At 42.9% G+C, this 15593-nt stretch overlaps 1 protein-coding gene across 1 annotated transcript in view; it reads left to right on the forward strand.

The window, feature by feature from the left end:
* Window positions 1–15593, forward strand: part of SEZ6L (seizure related 6 homolog like) — a 294911-nt gene that overhangs the window by 194245 nt on the left and 85073 nt on the right. Inside the window, exons 4-5 of the mRNA XM_007947985.1 lie at window positions 180–365; window positions 13095–13260. Of these exons, the coding sequence (XP_007946176.1) occupies window positions 180–365; window positions 13095–13260 (352 nt within the window). The remainder of the gene's footprint in view (window positions 1–179; window positions 366–13094; window positions 13261–15593) is intronic.

The following is a 15593-nucleotide window of genomic DNA, read 5'->3' on the forward strand; positions in this document are numbered from 1 at the left end:
TAACTGGATGCTTTCAGTGCCATCTGATCAGTGAGAGTCACAAAAATACCCTCCTCTGGTGTTCCGGAATCCCCAGGGGCCTCATCTTTTCTCCACAGCACAAATTGGCTCCCGGGATGTGGGTCATGTTCTTTACCTCCCTGCTGAGAGATGACTTGTCTGCTTTGCATTTCCTCTAGCCTTCATGCTGAGCTGCAACTTTCCCCGCCGACCTGACTTTGGGGATGTCACCGTGATGGACCTGCACTCAGGTGGGGTGGCCCACTTCCACTGCCACCTGGGCTATGAGCTCCAGGGTGTCAAGACACTGACGTGCACCAATGCCTCTAAGCCCCACTGGAGCAGCCCAGAACCCATCTGCTCAGGTATGCTCTGCAACTTGGCCCAACATAATGGGCAAACTAGAGCAGGGAGACCAAACCCCATGGCCTCAAGACAGATGCAGTCCAGGGGAAGAAACTTCTCTGAACACAAGTAGTTATGATTATTGTTGTTAGGTGCCATCAAGTTGCCTCCAACTCTTAGCGACCCTATGTACAGAGAATGAAACACTGACTAGTCCTGTGCCAGCCTCACAGTCCTTGCTATACCTGAGCCCATCATTCCAGCCACTGTGTCAATCCATCTCATTGAGGGTCTTCCCCTTTTTTCCTGACCCTCCACTGTACCAAGCATGATATCCTTCTCCAGGGACAACCTGGAGTCCCTTCTGACAACCTGACCAAAGTAGGTGAGATGAAGTCTGGCCATTCTTGCTTCCAAGGAGCATTCCAGCTGCACTTCTTCCAGGACAGATTTGTTCATTCTTCTGGCAGTCCATGGTACTTTTAGGTACTGCCATTTTTTATTTTTCTTTTTATTGCAATAAAATACATATAATGTAAAATGTACTATTAGTGACATTTAGGATAGTCACAGTGTTATGCAGACATCGCCACTATCTAGTTCCAGAACATCTTAATCCCCCCAAAAAGAAACCCTGTACGCACTGAACACTCATGTCTCATTTCTCCCATCCCCCTAACCCCTGACAGCCACTAGTCTGCTTTCTGTCTGTAGATTTGCCTATTCTGGATATTTCATTAAAATGAAATCATATAACATGTGGCCTTTTGTGTCTGGCTTCTTTCACTCAGCATTATGCTTTCAAGGTTCATCTATGCTGCCGTATTTTATGGCTAACTAACACGCATTGCATGGCTTTACAATCTTTTGTTTGTCCGTTCCTCAACTGATGGACATTTGGGGTTGTTTTTACCTTTTGGCTATAGTGAGTAGTGCTGCTATGAATATTTGTGTACAAGATTTCATTGGAACATCTGTTTTCGGTTATTTTTTTTATGTGCTCAGAGTGGAATTGATAGGTCATATGGTAAGATTTCTGCTGCAAAAAACCACTTCAAAATGTTGAAGAGCAAAGATGCCACTTTGAGGACTAAGGTGTTCCTCCTTACCCAAGCCACAGTATTTTCAGTCATCTCATGTGCATGTGAAAGCTGGACAATTAATAAAGAAGACCCAAGAAGAATTGAATTGTGGTGTTGGTGAAGAATATTAAATATATCATGGACTGCCAGAAGAACGAACAAATCTGTCTTGGAAGAAGTACAGACAGAATGCTCCTTAGATGCAAAGATGGTGAGACTTTGTCTCTCATACTTTCTTTGGTCATGTTGTCAGAAAGGACCAGTCCCTGGAAAAGGACATCATGCTGGGTAAAGTGGAGGGTCAGTGAAAAAGGGGAAGACCCTGAATGAGATGGACTGACACAGTGGCTGTGAATAAGATGAACTGGCACAGTGGCTGCGATGATGGGCTCACGCACAGCAATGGTTGTAAGGACGGTGCAGTGTTTCATTCTGTTGTACGTAGGATTGCTATGAGTTGGAACTGACTCAGAGCACCTAACAACAATAATATGGTTACTCTAGGTTTAACTTGGGAGCTCTGGTAGCATAGTGGCTAAAGCACTTGACTGCTAACCAGAAGGTTCAAACCCACCAGCCACTCCTCGGAAGGAAGGTTGGGCAATCCTACTTCCATAGTGATACTGCCTCGGAAACCCAAGGAGGGGTCGCTATGAGTCGGGGCCAACTCAACGGCACATAACAACAACAACAACAACAGGTTTAACTTACTGAGGAAATGCTAAACTGTTCTCTGTGGTGGCTGTACCATTTTACATGCCCTTCAGCAATATATGAGGGTACCAATGTCTCCATATCCTCCTCACTTACTTTGTTTTTATTGTTATAACCATCCTAGTGGATGTGAAGTAATATTTCATTGGGGTAATGCATAATGACTAATGGTGTTAAGCTTCTTTTCATGTGCTTTTTGGCCATTTGAATATCTCCTTTGAAGAAATGTCCCAAGGCCCTTTAGAGGTTTCCTCTTTTGTACAATGAGGGGGAAAAAAGAGATCAACCCAACTGAAAGATGGGCAAAGAACTTGAATAGACATTTCTTCTTGTTTGTCTTCTTTGTTGTTGACTTGTGAGAGCTCTTTATATATTCTGGATACTAGACCCTTATCAGGTATATTTTTGTAAGTATTTTCTCCCATTCTGTGTTTTATTTTTCATTTTCTTACTGGTGTTCTTTGAGGCACAAAAGTTTTTTTTTTTTAATTCTGATGAAGTCCAGTTTATTTTTTTCTTTTGTTGCTTGTGCTTTTAGTGTGACTGCTGCCATGTTTTAGCTAAGTTAGTATATGCTGATCCCCATGCTAGGGCATAAAACTAAAAAAAAAAAAAAAAAAAAAACCTCACTGCCGTTAAGTCATTTCCAACTCACAGCAACCCCTCCTTGGGTTTCCAGGGCAGTATCTCTAGAGAAGTAGATTGTCCAGTCTTCCTTCCGAGGAGTGGCTGGTGGGTTTGAATCACCTGCCTTCTGGTTAGAAGTCAAATGCCTTAGGCACTATGCAATTAGTCCTCTCAATAATCCTATATCCACCCATTTCCATCAAGTTCATTCCAACTCATAGCAACACCCATAGGTTTCCAAGGCTGTAAATCTTTACAGAAGTAGATTGCTTCATCTTCTTCCCATGGAGAAGCTGGTAGGTTTTAACCACCAACGTTCTGGTTAGCAGCTAAATGCCTTACCCACTGCACCACCAGAGCTCCTTACAATCTTATGTAGGGTGGACCATTTATCTCAATTTTACAGAGGAGGAAACTGAGGTCACAGAGATGCAGTCATTGCCCATCAGATAGGAATTGTTGAAGGCAGTCTGGTTACCCCCTCTGACTCCCTCTAGAAAGAAGAACTGAGCTCCTACTACATGACAAGTTGTGAATCATGTACAAGGAGAATGCTGGGAATAATACATAACATAATTACTGCCCTCCAAAAGTTCAAAATCAAGTGGAATTCAAAATGCAAATGAGAGCAGATGATAAAGTGTAAGATGTAATTGTTGAAGTATCCCCCCCCCAAGGCCCTTTAGAGGTTTCCTCTTTTGTACAATGAGGGGAAAAAAAGAGATCATAGGGCAGTTGGTCTCTGTGCCTCTAGCATGTTAATTTTTATCTATGTGTGAAATCAGAGAGGAATTAAGCCTCAATTTATGCTGAGAAAGATGGATAGGGAGTCGTGGCCAGCAAATTGAAGCCAAACAGAGCCATCAGTCGGCTTAATAAGGCAAGGAAGGGAGCAGAGAAGCAGCAAATGGACAGCCACTTGGGGAGGACAGATGGCCGGTGCCCCCAACCAGGGACAGAGTCCTCTGTCTCCTCAGTGCCTCAGCCACAGAGCAATAATCCTGGCTATGCTGAGGGCAACTAGTCGGTGCCAAGTGCTGGGTCAAGCCTTCTAAGTGCACATTTTAGTGATTTCTCACCACAGTCCTAGGAGGAGGAATTATCACCATTTTACAATGAATAAGCTTGAAGCTGTACATAGGGTGAAGTAGAGAGTCATCAAAAATGAGAGAAACCCTCAATGAGATAGATTAACACAATAACCACAATAATCCACTCAAACATACCGAGGATCTTGAAGATGACACAGGGAAGTAGCTGGCGCTCTGTCCATGGTCCTGAACTAAGTACCGCACTTATTGGCAACATTTCATTCAGTTAAACATAAGGTCTTCATGAGACAGACCTGACTCAATAACACCTAACAACAACAAAACTTGAGGTTCAGACCACTTAAGTGGCTTTCCCTAAAAGATAAGTGACACAGGTGAGGTCACAGAAGATAAGTGGCATAGGTGAGGTTTGAACCTACATCTGGCTCCCTTGGAAGGACAATCTCCATTGTGAGACAGGAGGGCAGCCTGGAGAGAGAAGGGTAGCAGGTGCTCTTAACTAAGTACAGTACTTCTTGGTAATGTCTTTGCTCTGGTAGCATAGTACCTAAGGCACTTGACTGCTAACCAGAAGGCTGGCAGTTCAAACCCACCACCCACTCTCTCAGAAGGAAGGTTGGCCAATCTACTTCCATAGTGATACTGCCTCAGAAACCCAAGGAGGGGTCTCTATGAGTCAGGTCTGACTTGACAGCAAATAACAACAACAACAACATAGTAGAGGAGTCCAGAGCAGAGTGGAGGGCTACCTACCCTTCCTTCCTGCTGCAAGCTCCATTTAGTCATGCAGTCATGCACCAAACATTTAGTGAGTACTTGGTATGTGCCAAAAGTTAGTTACCCAAACCCTAGAGGTCTAAAAATAGGGAAAAAGATTTTTTTTTTTTCATTCACCAAACATTTTTAAAGCACCAACTGTGTTCCTTATGGAGTTCCTGGATGGTGACTTTAATTCCTTGTGGAGTTAATGTGCTCAACTGGTAACAGAAGTTTAGAAGTTTGAAAGCCCTGGCAATCTACTTCTGAGAACTCAACCATTGAAAACCCTTTAGAGGACAGTTCTACTCTGACACATGTGAAATCACCATGAGGCAGAATTGATCCGACAGTGACTGGTATTGGTTATGTCCCATGCACTTGTCTTGATGAGAAGAACATGGTCATGGATGAAACATAGTCAGGTGGAATGGTGGCTGTAGTAACAGGCTCTGGAGTGAGGCAATCTGAGCTTGAGTCCTGACTCTGGCCTTTATAGCTGTGTGTCTTTGAGCAAGTAGCTCAACCCTGCTGAACTTCTTTTTTCTTTCACAAAATAATGGTTGTCGCTTGTTTTACTAATATTTACTGAGCACATGCTACATACCAGGAACTGTTCCAGGTGCTGGTGGTACAAATAATAATAATAATACTAGTTTTGTGGAGCTTACTTTTTACAGAGAGATGTATACACAACAAAGCAAATAACAAAGACATATATTCTATTCCTAATTGATGATAAGTGCAATGAAGAAAGATTGGACAGAGCAAGGGAAGTGGGATGGGAGGCAACGTTTGATCAGAGACCTGTAGGAGAGAGGAGTCAGGAGGTAACTCCATATTGCCCACAAAGTGGAGTTCAAGTTCTTTAGCCCTCTGTAAAATTACTCAAATGGCCACTTCAACTTTTGCTTCATCCCCCTCTATGACCTGGCACATGAAGAAGCAGAAAAGAATTTTCAGTCTTCTTTGATCCTTCTAAGTGATCGAGGTGGGTCCCAGGACTACAAATCCTGGTCTTGATGTGAGGCTCTGCTAGGCATGACCCTTGCTGTACTTCCTTCCTCTTCCTCCCAGACTGACCACTCAGGTCTGGGACAAAAGCCTGCTGCCCACCACCTCACCTTGGGTTTGAAAGATCTAGAAGTGGTCTCCCAATCAGTACATAAAGAAAACAATGACCTAAGAACCAAATGGCACCTACAAATAAGAATATGCCCTCATACTTGCATAACTCTTCCCAGTTCACAAATCACTTTTTAGTATTTCTTTATTAGATTATTATGATAAAAGTAATATATGGTTCTTCTAAGAAAAATTCAAGAAATGTAAAGTGTGAAGGATAGGAGAGAATCACTTTTATATTCATAGTCTCAACTGAGCCTTGCAAATAGTTTGTGGAAATAGATATGGCAGACCTTTTTTTTTCCCCCACTTAAAAATAGTATTCTCTTATATTCTGGGTTATAATAACTATATGCCTGGGCCATAATTTATTTCACCAAACATCTGTGAGTAGACATTTAGGTTGCTTCTCATTTGTCACTCTTAGAAACAATGTTGCAATGAACATCCTTATTCATAATCTTTGAGCAACGCTCTCAATCTTTTCTTAGGGTAAATGGCCAGAATCATAATTACTGGGTGTTACAAATTGAATATGTCCCCGAAAAACATGTGTTGTAAATCCTAACCTCCATGCCTGTGGTTATAATCCCATTTGGGAATGGGCTGTCTTTGTTATGTTAATGAGGCACGTTTCGTGTAGGGTGTATCTTGAGTCTATCTCTTTTCAGACATAAAAAAGATTAAACAAGTGAGCAGAAGGGAGATGGGGGGAGAGAAATGCCAAGCCATATAAAGATCACCCAGGAAAGAAGCTCAAAGAGACAAGGAACTTCCCCCAGAGTCAACAGAGAGAAAGAAAGCCTTCCCCCAGAGACAGCACCCTAAATTCAGACTTCTAGCCTCCTAAATTGTGAGAAAATAAATTTATGTTTGTTAAAGCCATCCACTTTTGGTATTTCTGTTACGGCAGCACCAGATAACTGAAACAGAACTTGGTACCAGAAGAGTAGATGCTGCTCTGACAGATGAGGAAGTGTGTTCTGGTTTCCTAGTGCCACTCTGACAAGAATAGACCACAGACGGGATGCCTGAAGAAACAGGAGTTTATTCTTACAATTTGGAGGCTTTAAGTCTGAGTTCAAAGTGCCAGGCTCTAAGGGTTGGGTGAAAGCCCCTCAACCTTGGGCTTCAGCTCTGCCTCCTGGTCCCAGCTCACTGAAGCTAGAGGCTTTTCTTCACTCCAACAGCTGCTGGCTGCTGAGGCTGACAAGCCCAAGGTTGACAAGTAAAAAGGCACAGTCTCGATGTTACCAAACCACATGGCAGGCCATTCATTCAAGTCCATTGAAAACCCCAAGGTCAGTAGAGCATGGCAGGCTGCTAAACAATGACATCTACTGCAGGGTTCAAGTGTGCCATAAGCTAGAGACCATTCCCAAAGCTGTTTCTTATATACGGGAAGCAGACCACATACCAAAAGCAGCTACTCAGCTGCTTCAATAGATTTCACCATGGACTTAATTACCAATCTCACCAAGGGGAATAACTACATTCAGCTGTCCAGCCATTCAACCAGGCCTAGCCAAGTTCATAGGCAACCTTAACCACCACAAAGTGGTTTTGGAATTGGATAGAGGTTCAAAGAGTTTTAAGGTACCTAATAGTAAAAGCCTAGGCACTCTGGTGGTGTAGTGCCTAAGGCATTTGACTACTAACCAGAAGACTGGTGGTTCAAATCCACCAGCCACTCCTCAGAAGGAAGAGGGAGCAGTCTACTTCCATAGTGATACCACCTCGGAAACCCAAGGAGGAGTCGCTATGAGTCAGATCCAGCTCACCAGCAGTGAGTTTGGTTTGTTTGGTAGATTGCCTTGAAGAGACTGTTGGTAGAATTATGGATGTGTCAAAGTCAATCCTAATGAGGGCTCAGAAGGAAGTGAAGAAAGCTATAGAGAAAGTGTCTATTGGCTTAGTGAATACATATGGTGCCAACAGCAGAATGTTGCTAGAAATGTGGATGTTAATGTCCTTCTGGTGAGGCTTTAAAAGAAAGGAACGAACATGTGATTGGACAATGGAGGAAAGGTGATACTTTCTATGAAGTGGCAAAGAGCTTTTCTGAATTATGTTCAAGTGTTTGGTGGAAGGTAGAATTTGTAAGCGATGAATTTGGATATCTGGCTGATGAGATTTCTAAGCAAATTCTTAAAGGGGCTGCATGGTTTCTCCTTTCTGCTTATAGTAAACTGCAAGGGAAAAGAAATGGACTTCAAAATGAACTGTGAAAAAATGAAAGATTTGGAAAATTCTGTTGTACAAATTAAGGACATGTGTCCTAGATTGTTCACCAAGGATGTGGCAATCTTTTGTTAAAGGGATTAATCCTGTGACTGATAGATCTAACCAACTACCATAGCAAAAATCCTATCAGCTTAGACTGAAGAGAAAGAAAGAATGAAAGGAAAGAACACTGTCTGCTTCTTGGAGTTATACAGGCAGGAAACAGGCCAAACAAGCTACATCTGTAGTCCACCAAGAAAAGGAAAGGGCCATCTCTGGAGATCAGCAGAATTCTTGGAAGGAACACAGGAAGCAGGGCCTCCTCAGTTTCAAAGGGTGGGGCCAGGTCTCCTGCATCTCAGAGGGTGGGGGCACAGCCTCCTAGGTGTCAAAGAGTCGAATCTTTGCCAACTTAGCTCCAGAGTGTGAGGCTGCAGTGAAGGTAAGCCAGGGGGATAGGACTGTCACCCAAAGCTGAAGAGGCAGGGCTGCCATGTCCAAGGGGCAGAAGACCAGGGCCTTCTGGAGCCAAGGTGATGAGGTCGCCACTCAGATGGACTAGGAGAATGGGGCCCCTAAAGCCAAGGGAGCAAAGTTGCCATCAGAGAGGTTCTGAAAGGCAGAGCCGAAGCTGGGGCCAAACGGCTCCACTCAGAATCCAGAGGGTGCAGCCAACCCCCAGAGTTTAGAGAGCAGTGTTATTGCCTAGATGGTCTCAGAGAACAGAGAATTATTTTCGAGCCTTGAGAGCTAATGAAAATTATTCTGCTTGACTTGAGACTTGCTTGGCACCTGTTTTTCCTTCTTCCCCTCCAATTTCTCCCATTTGTAATGGAAACATCATTGGTGCCTGTCCCACCATTGTACTTTGGAACAAGATAACTTGTATTCTAGATCTCTCAGATACACAGATGAAGAGGATGGAATGCACCAAAGTCTCACCATATTTGATTTAGATGCTTCAGAAGATGAGATCTTGAACTTGGAATCGATATAAGACTTTTTTGTGATGATGTGATGAGGTGAATGTATTTTGTGTGTGGCAAGAACATGAGTTTCTTAGGACCAAAGTCTGGAATATTATGAATATAATTGTTGTTAGATGCTGTCCAGTCAACTCTGACTCATGTTCAACTATGTCCAACAGAATGAAATACTGCTCAGTCCTGCACCATTCTCACAATCATTGGTTTCTCTGCTTGAGCCCATTGTTGCATGTGTTGATCCATCTCATTGATGGTCTTCCTCTTTCTTGCTACTTTATTTTCTCCTGGGACTGGTCCCTCCTGATGACTTGTCCCAAGTGTGTAAGACAATATCTCATCATCCTAGCTTCCAAGGATCATTCTGGATATACTTCTCTCAAGACAGATTTGTTCATTCTTCTGGCAATGCATGGTATATTCTATATTCTTCACTAAAACCATAATTCAAAGGCATCAACTTTTCAGTCTTCTTCAGCTCTCGCATGCATATGATGTAACTGAAAATACCCTGGCTTCTTTCAGGTGCACCTTATTCTTCAAAGTGACATTGTTGCTTTGTCAATACTTTAAAGAAGAATTTTGCAGCAGGTTTTCCCAATGCAACACGTCACTTAATTTCTTGACTGCTGCTTCCATAGGCATTAATTGTGAATCCAGGTAAATGAAATGCTTGACAGCTTCCATAGTTTCTCCATTTATCATGATATTGTTTATTGGCCCAGTTGTGAGGATTTTTGTTTTCTTTATGTTGAGGTGTAATTCATGCTGAAGGCTGTATACTCTTTGGTCTTCATCAGTAAGAGCTTCATGGCTTCTTCGCTTTTAGCAAGCAAGGTTGTGTTACTTGCATATTGCAGGTTGTTAATGAGTCTTCCTCCAATCCTGATGTCACGTTGTGGTCCAGCTTCTTGGATTATCTGATTAGCATGCAGATTGATTAAGTACACTGAAAGGATACAACTCTGAAGCACTCCTCTCCTGATTTTAAACCACAGAGTATTCCCTTGTTCTGTTCAAACGACTGCCTCTTGGTCTGTGTACAGGTTACACACACACACACACACACATAATTAAGTTTTCTGGAATTCCTGTTCTTCACAATGTTAGCCATAATTTGTTATGATCCACACTGTTGAATGTGTTTACATAGTCAATAAAACACAGGTAAACATCTTTCTGGTATTCTTTGCTTTCAGCCAAGATCCATCTGACATCAGCATCTCATTCCATGTCCTCATCTGAATCCACCTTGAATTTCTGGAAGTTCCCTGTCCATGTACTTCTGCGATGATTTTTGGCTTATCTTCAAAAAAGTTTTATTTGCATATGATATTAATGATACTGGTCAATAATTGGACATTTAGATCATCTTTCTCTAGAATAGGCATGAATATTGCTATATTGGCATAAACAAGTGAGCTCTTCCAGCATTTCATCTGTTTGTTGAAACATCTCTATTGGTATTCCTTTAATCCCTGGAGCCTTATTTTCTGCCAATGTCCTCAGTGCAGCTTGGACTTCTTCCTTAAGTACCATCCATTCTGATCATGTGCTACCTCCTGAAATGTTTGAACATCAACCAATTCTTTCTGGTACAGTGACTCTTTGCTCTTCCTTTTGATATATCTTTTCTATTTTCTTTTGATGCCTCCCATGTTGTTCAATATTTTGCCCACAGAATCCTTCAATATTGCACCTCAAGGTTTGAAGTACATTGCAGAAGTACATTGACAGGGAACTGCCAGAAATTCAAGGTGGATTCAGATGAGTTCATGGAATGAGATATATCATTGTTGATGTCAGATGGATCTTGACTGAAAGCAAAGAATGCCAGAAAGATGTTTACCCATGTTTTATTGACCATGCAAAGGCATTCAACTGTGTGGATCATAACTGAATTTTTCCTTCAGTTCTTTCAGCTTGAGAAATGTCAAGCCTATTCTTCCTTTTCAGTTTTCTAACTCCAGGTCTTTGTGCATTTCATTATATTTCAATTTGTCTTCTTGGACCACCCTTTGAAATCTTCTATTCAACTCTTTTACTTCATGGATTGAATTATTTCACAAAAAAATATGTGTTGTAAATCCCAACCTCTATGCCTGTGGTTATAATCTCATTTGGGAATGGGTTGTCTTTGTTATATTAAGATGACTGGATTAGTGTGGGATGTATCTTGAGTGAATCCCTTTTGAGATAGAGAGAGAGAGATCAAACAAGCAGAGAATTGATGGGGAAGAGAGAGGCCAAGCCACATGAAGACTGGCCAGAAGAAGAAGCTTACAGGAACAAAGAACTTCCTCCAGAGCTGAGAGAGAGAGAAAGCCTCCCCATAGAGACAGCACCCTGAATTCTGAATCTAGCCTCCTAAACTACGAGAGAATAGATTTCTGTTTTCCATCCATGTAAGATATTTCTGTTATATTCACTGCCACTGAGTCAGATCTAACTCATAACGACCCCTCCTTGGGTTTCTGAGGTGGTATCACTAGGGAAGTAGATTGCCCAATCTTCCTCCCAAGGAGTGGCTGGTAGGTTTGAACTGCCCACCTTCTGGTTAGCATCCAATGCCTTAGGCGCTACGCCAGCAGAGCTCCTGCATTTATTTTATAGCAGCGCTATATAACTAAGAAGGAGCTCTGGTAGCGTAGTGCCTAAGGCACTTGACTGCTAACCAGAAGGCTGGCCGTTCAAACCCACCATCCACTCCTCGGAAGGAAGGTTGGGCAATCTACTTCCATAGTGATACTGCCTTGGCAACAAAAGAAGGGGTCGCTATGAGTCGGGTCCAACTCGATGGCACATAACAACAACAACAACATATAAGTAAGAAGGAGCTCTGGTAGCATAGTACCTAAAGGCACTTGACTGCTAACTAGAAGGGTGGCAGTTCAAACCCACCAGCCACTCTTTGAAAGGAAGATGGGACAATCTACTTCCATAGTGATACTGCCTCAGGAACGCAAGGAGGGGTCTCTATGAGTCAGGTCTGACTGGACGGCACATAACAACAACAACATATAACTAAGACACTGGGTCAAAGAGTTAGAACATATTTTCTAGACTTTTCACCAATTCGCCTTCCTGAAAGGTCATAGCAATTTTCATTCTAACCAGTCACAAATGAGAATGACCGGATCCCATCACCTCTCCCTTCTCTGGGTTTTATTGTTGCTTTTTGTCTTGACTTATTAGGTAAATGAAAATGGAATCTAATTTGGGTTTGCATTTCTTTTATTACTAGTGAGGCTGAATTTTTTAGTGCTTGCTAAGTATGTATATTTCTTCGTTTGTGACCTGCCTGTTTATGTCCTTCTGCATTATCAGTTCATAATTAAGAACCAGGCCCAGCCAGTGCCATAGAAAGGTCCTTAAACTGCAGTCATTCCCTACTGTGAAACACACATATTGATGGGTCTTATCATGGAGGGAGATCCCCCATCAAACAGGATGAAATGAACCCAGTCACACTATGAACGTCTCTTCCATTGTCTCTCTCTCCCCACCAAGTTCTCTGGTGTTTCACCCTAGATAAGGGCAGGGACAGTTGTGGTTCATTGGTAGAATTCTCACCATTCATGATGGACCAAAATCAAACCCTAACCCATTGCCACTGAGTTGAATTCCAACTCATAACAACACTATAGGACAGAGTAGAAAGAACTGCCTCATATGGTTTCCAAGGCTATAAATCTTTATGGAAGCAGGCAGCCACTTCTTTTTCCTATGGAGCTGCTGGTGGGTTTGAACTGTCCACCTTTTAGTTAGCAGGCAAGCATTTAACCACAGCATCACCAGGGCTTCTTCCATGATGGATACCCTGGTTCAATTCCCAGCAAATGCACTTCATGTGCAGCCCCACCCATCTGTCAGTGGAAGCTTGTGTGTTGCTATGACACTGAATAAGTTTCAGCAGAGCCACCAGTCGAAGGCAGGCTAGGAAGAAAGGCCTGGTGATCTCTTTCTAAAAATCAGCTAATAAAAAACCCCATGGATTGCAATGGTCAAAGCCACAACTGAACACAGTGATGGTGCAGGACCATGTGTATGGGGTTGCCATGAGTCAGGGAATAACTCAAAGACAGCCAATAACAAGAGCTAAGGGTGGGGTCAAGGGAAGATGAAACATTCACTTCTTCTCTCTACTGCTTCTCCATCTCCTACCCACTACTACTTTGTGGACCCAGCTCCCTGTGGAGGGGCAGTGCACAATGCCACCATCGGCCGCGTCCTCTCCCCAAGTTATCCTGGAAACACCAATGAGAGCCAGTTCTGTGTGTGGACCATCGAAGCTCCAGAAGGCCAGAAGCTGCATCTTCACTTTGAGAGACTGTCGTTGAATGAGAAGGACAGGTAAGCCTCCGAGGGCCCCTCCTCAGCCCCTTTCCCTCCCAGAGGATAAGTATGTGGCTATAGATTTGAAGTCTGGAAATGGCTGAACTTTGACTCATGAAGGTCAAGAAACAAGGAGCTGGGAAGTACTTAAGCTCCAATGTCTTCCTTTTGCAGTCAGGAAACTGGAGCACACAGAGGGAAAGGGACTTGCTCCAGGTCACAGGCAGGGTAGGGGAAGAGGCAAGAAGGGAATCAAGGTCCCCTTCCTTGCCACATTGCACTGTCTGTTCTATCTCTTGCAGATGAACAAGGAGGGAGTATTTATAGGACGCCTGCTCTGTGCCCAGGCATGCATTAGGCTCCTTGGAGAACAGGAGGGAAGTGGAAAACATTGGTTCCTGGTATGATAGGAAAGGACCCCAGGTGACACAGCGGTTAAGCACTTGGCCACTAACTGAAAGGTTGGCAGTTCAAACCCATCCAGTGTCTCCACAGGAGATAGACCTGGTAATCTTCTTCCATAAAGATCACAGCCTTGGAAACTCTAATGGGCAGTTCTACTCTGTTGCATGGGGTCTCTCTCTATAAGTTGAAATCTACTCGAGGGCACATAACAATAGCAACATGATAGGAAGCTGAGATGGACAAACGGGAGTTAGGTACATGAAAGAACTAGGGAGATGTTACAAGGCACTACATAATCTAGAGCATGTTTGTGGAGTCTAAACATTCGGCATAGAATCCATGATCTTAATGCTTTCATGGCATAGAAAACTGATCTTAGATGCTTAGACTTGCTGTTTTGGCCTGAGTTACCTTGGAAACAGACATGGAGACAAAAATGTGAGGGCAAGTAGTGTATTTGGGAGCTGATCTTAGGAAGCACTGGTAGGGGCATGCGAAAGTAAGACAGGGTAGAGAAGGAAGTCATACAGTGTAGGTTAATGAGCTGTGAGCAACTATCCATGGGGACCTCTGGGAGACTGCACTGAGCATGCCTCAGAGTAGTCCCATTGGAGGACGAGGGAGCAGCAGTATTTATCCACCAACCACCGTCCATCATTGCATGAGGGCTTCTCCTGGGCACACTAACTCCCCCAAATTTTCTACTACCTTTTGTACCCAAAATTGTCCACTACCTGTTGTACTAGTTGAGTCTGTGCCAGTGACCAGGGAAATCCCTCAGGCAAAAATTCCCAGAGACTTTGGGTAGGAAGCCAGAAGCAAGTGTGGGAAACAGTGAGTGCTGAGGGGCTATGGGTGTAGGACAGTGACAGCATCTACTACACTTCCAGGATCTCAGAACCTTGGAGTCCTGGAACCGAACAGTTTTGGCCTTAGAGTTTAGGCAACTTGACTTCATTGAAGCTTCAAATCCAGAATACAAAAAAAAAAAAAAAAAAAAAAATTGTTGTGATTTGGTTCAAAGTGTACATTGAAAGAGCAAATTGGTTTTCTAATCAATGATTCATGCACATTTTGACTTGGGACATTGATTGCAATGTCCACAATGTAACAGCACTGTTCCCACTTCCTCCCTATATTCATTGTTTCTTTGGATTGGAAAGGATTCACCATATAAGAATGAAAACACTAGACAATTGAATCATTTCATTGATAACTGAATGATTTACCTAACTGTTGAATCACTCCCCTTCCTTCTAAGAAGTCCAACTCCATCCTGAACAACTCCATATCATTAAATCATGGTGTTAAAGGGTCACAGGTGGAACAGGAGCTTTAAGACATGGCATTTTGGTAGCAGCTGAATGACCTGGAGAACTCTTTAAAAAAAAGAAAAATTCCCCATCCTTCTCCATGGAGATGTTGAATGAGAAACTAGGTCTGGAATCTCAGTGAAAGAAGCTTTGCAACCCTTGGACCTCAGTTTGCCTTTTCTGAATGATGCTGAGATGAATCAAATTTAAATTTATACTGGACAACAAGAATGAGCAGAAAGGGAAAAGAAGTTAATGGAAATGAGTATTTTCATGATAAGTGGGTCAAACAGACACTATTTTATAATACTTTCCAGGCAGCCTTCCATAGGTCTAGGAAATGGATGAGTTGATAATTACCTTAAAAAACTAGTTCTAAAATGCATCAGAAAGAGGTTTACTGTAGTTCATCAAGATTAAAAGTCAACACACACAGACTGGTGAAACCCCGAAGACTGGCCCCTAGTCATCCTTTGGGCCTGGAACTGAACTCATTCCCGTGGCTTCCAGCCAAACAACAGACATTTACACCAGGGAGATGCACTCCTCAGAACAGTCAACCATGGGAGGTCAGAAGGGCAGTAGTAGCCCAGGGAGATAGCTCAGAGGGCAGGAATGCATAGGAAGGAAGGA

Source organism: Orycteropus afer, unplaced genomic scaffold (assembly GCF_000298275.1).
Source record: "Orycteropus afer afer isolate SDZICR_OR568_19922 unplaced genomic scaffold, OryAfe1.0 scaffold00197, whole genome shotgun sequence".
NCBI classification, from domain to species: domain Eukaryota; kingdom Metazoa; phylum Chordata; class Mammalia; order Tubulidentata; family Orycteropodidae; genus Orycteropus; species Orycteropus afer.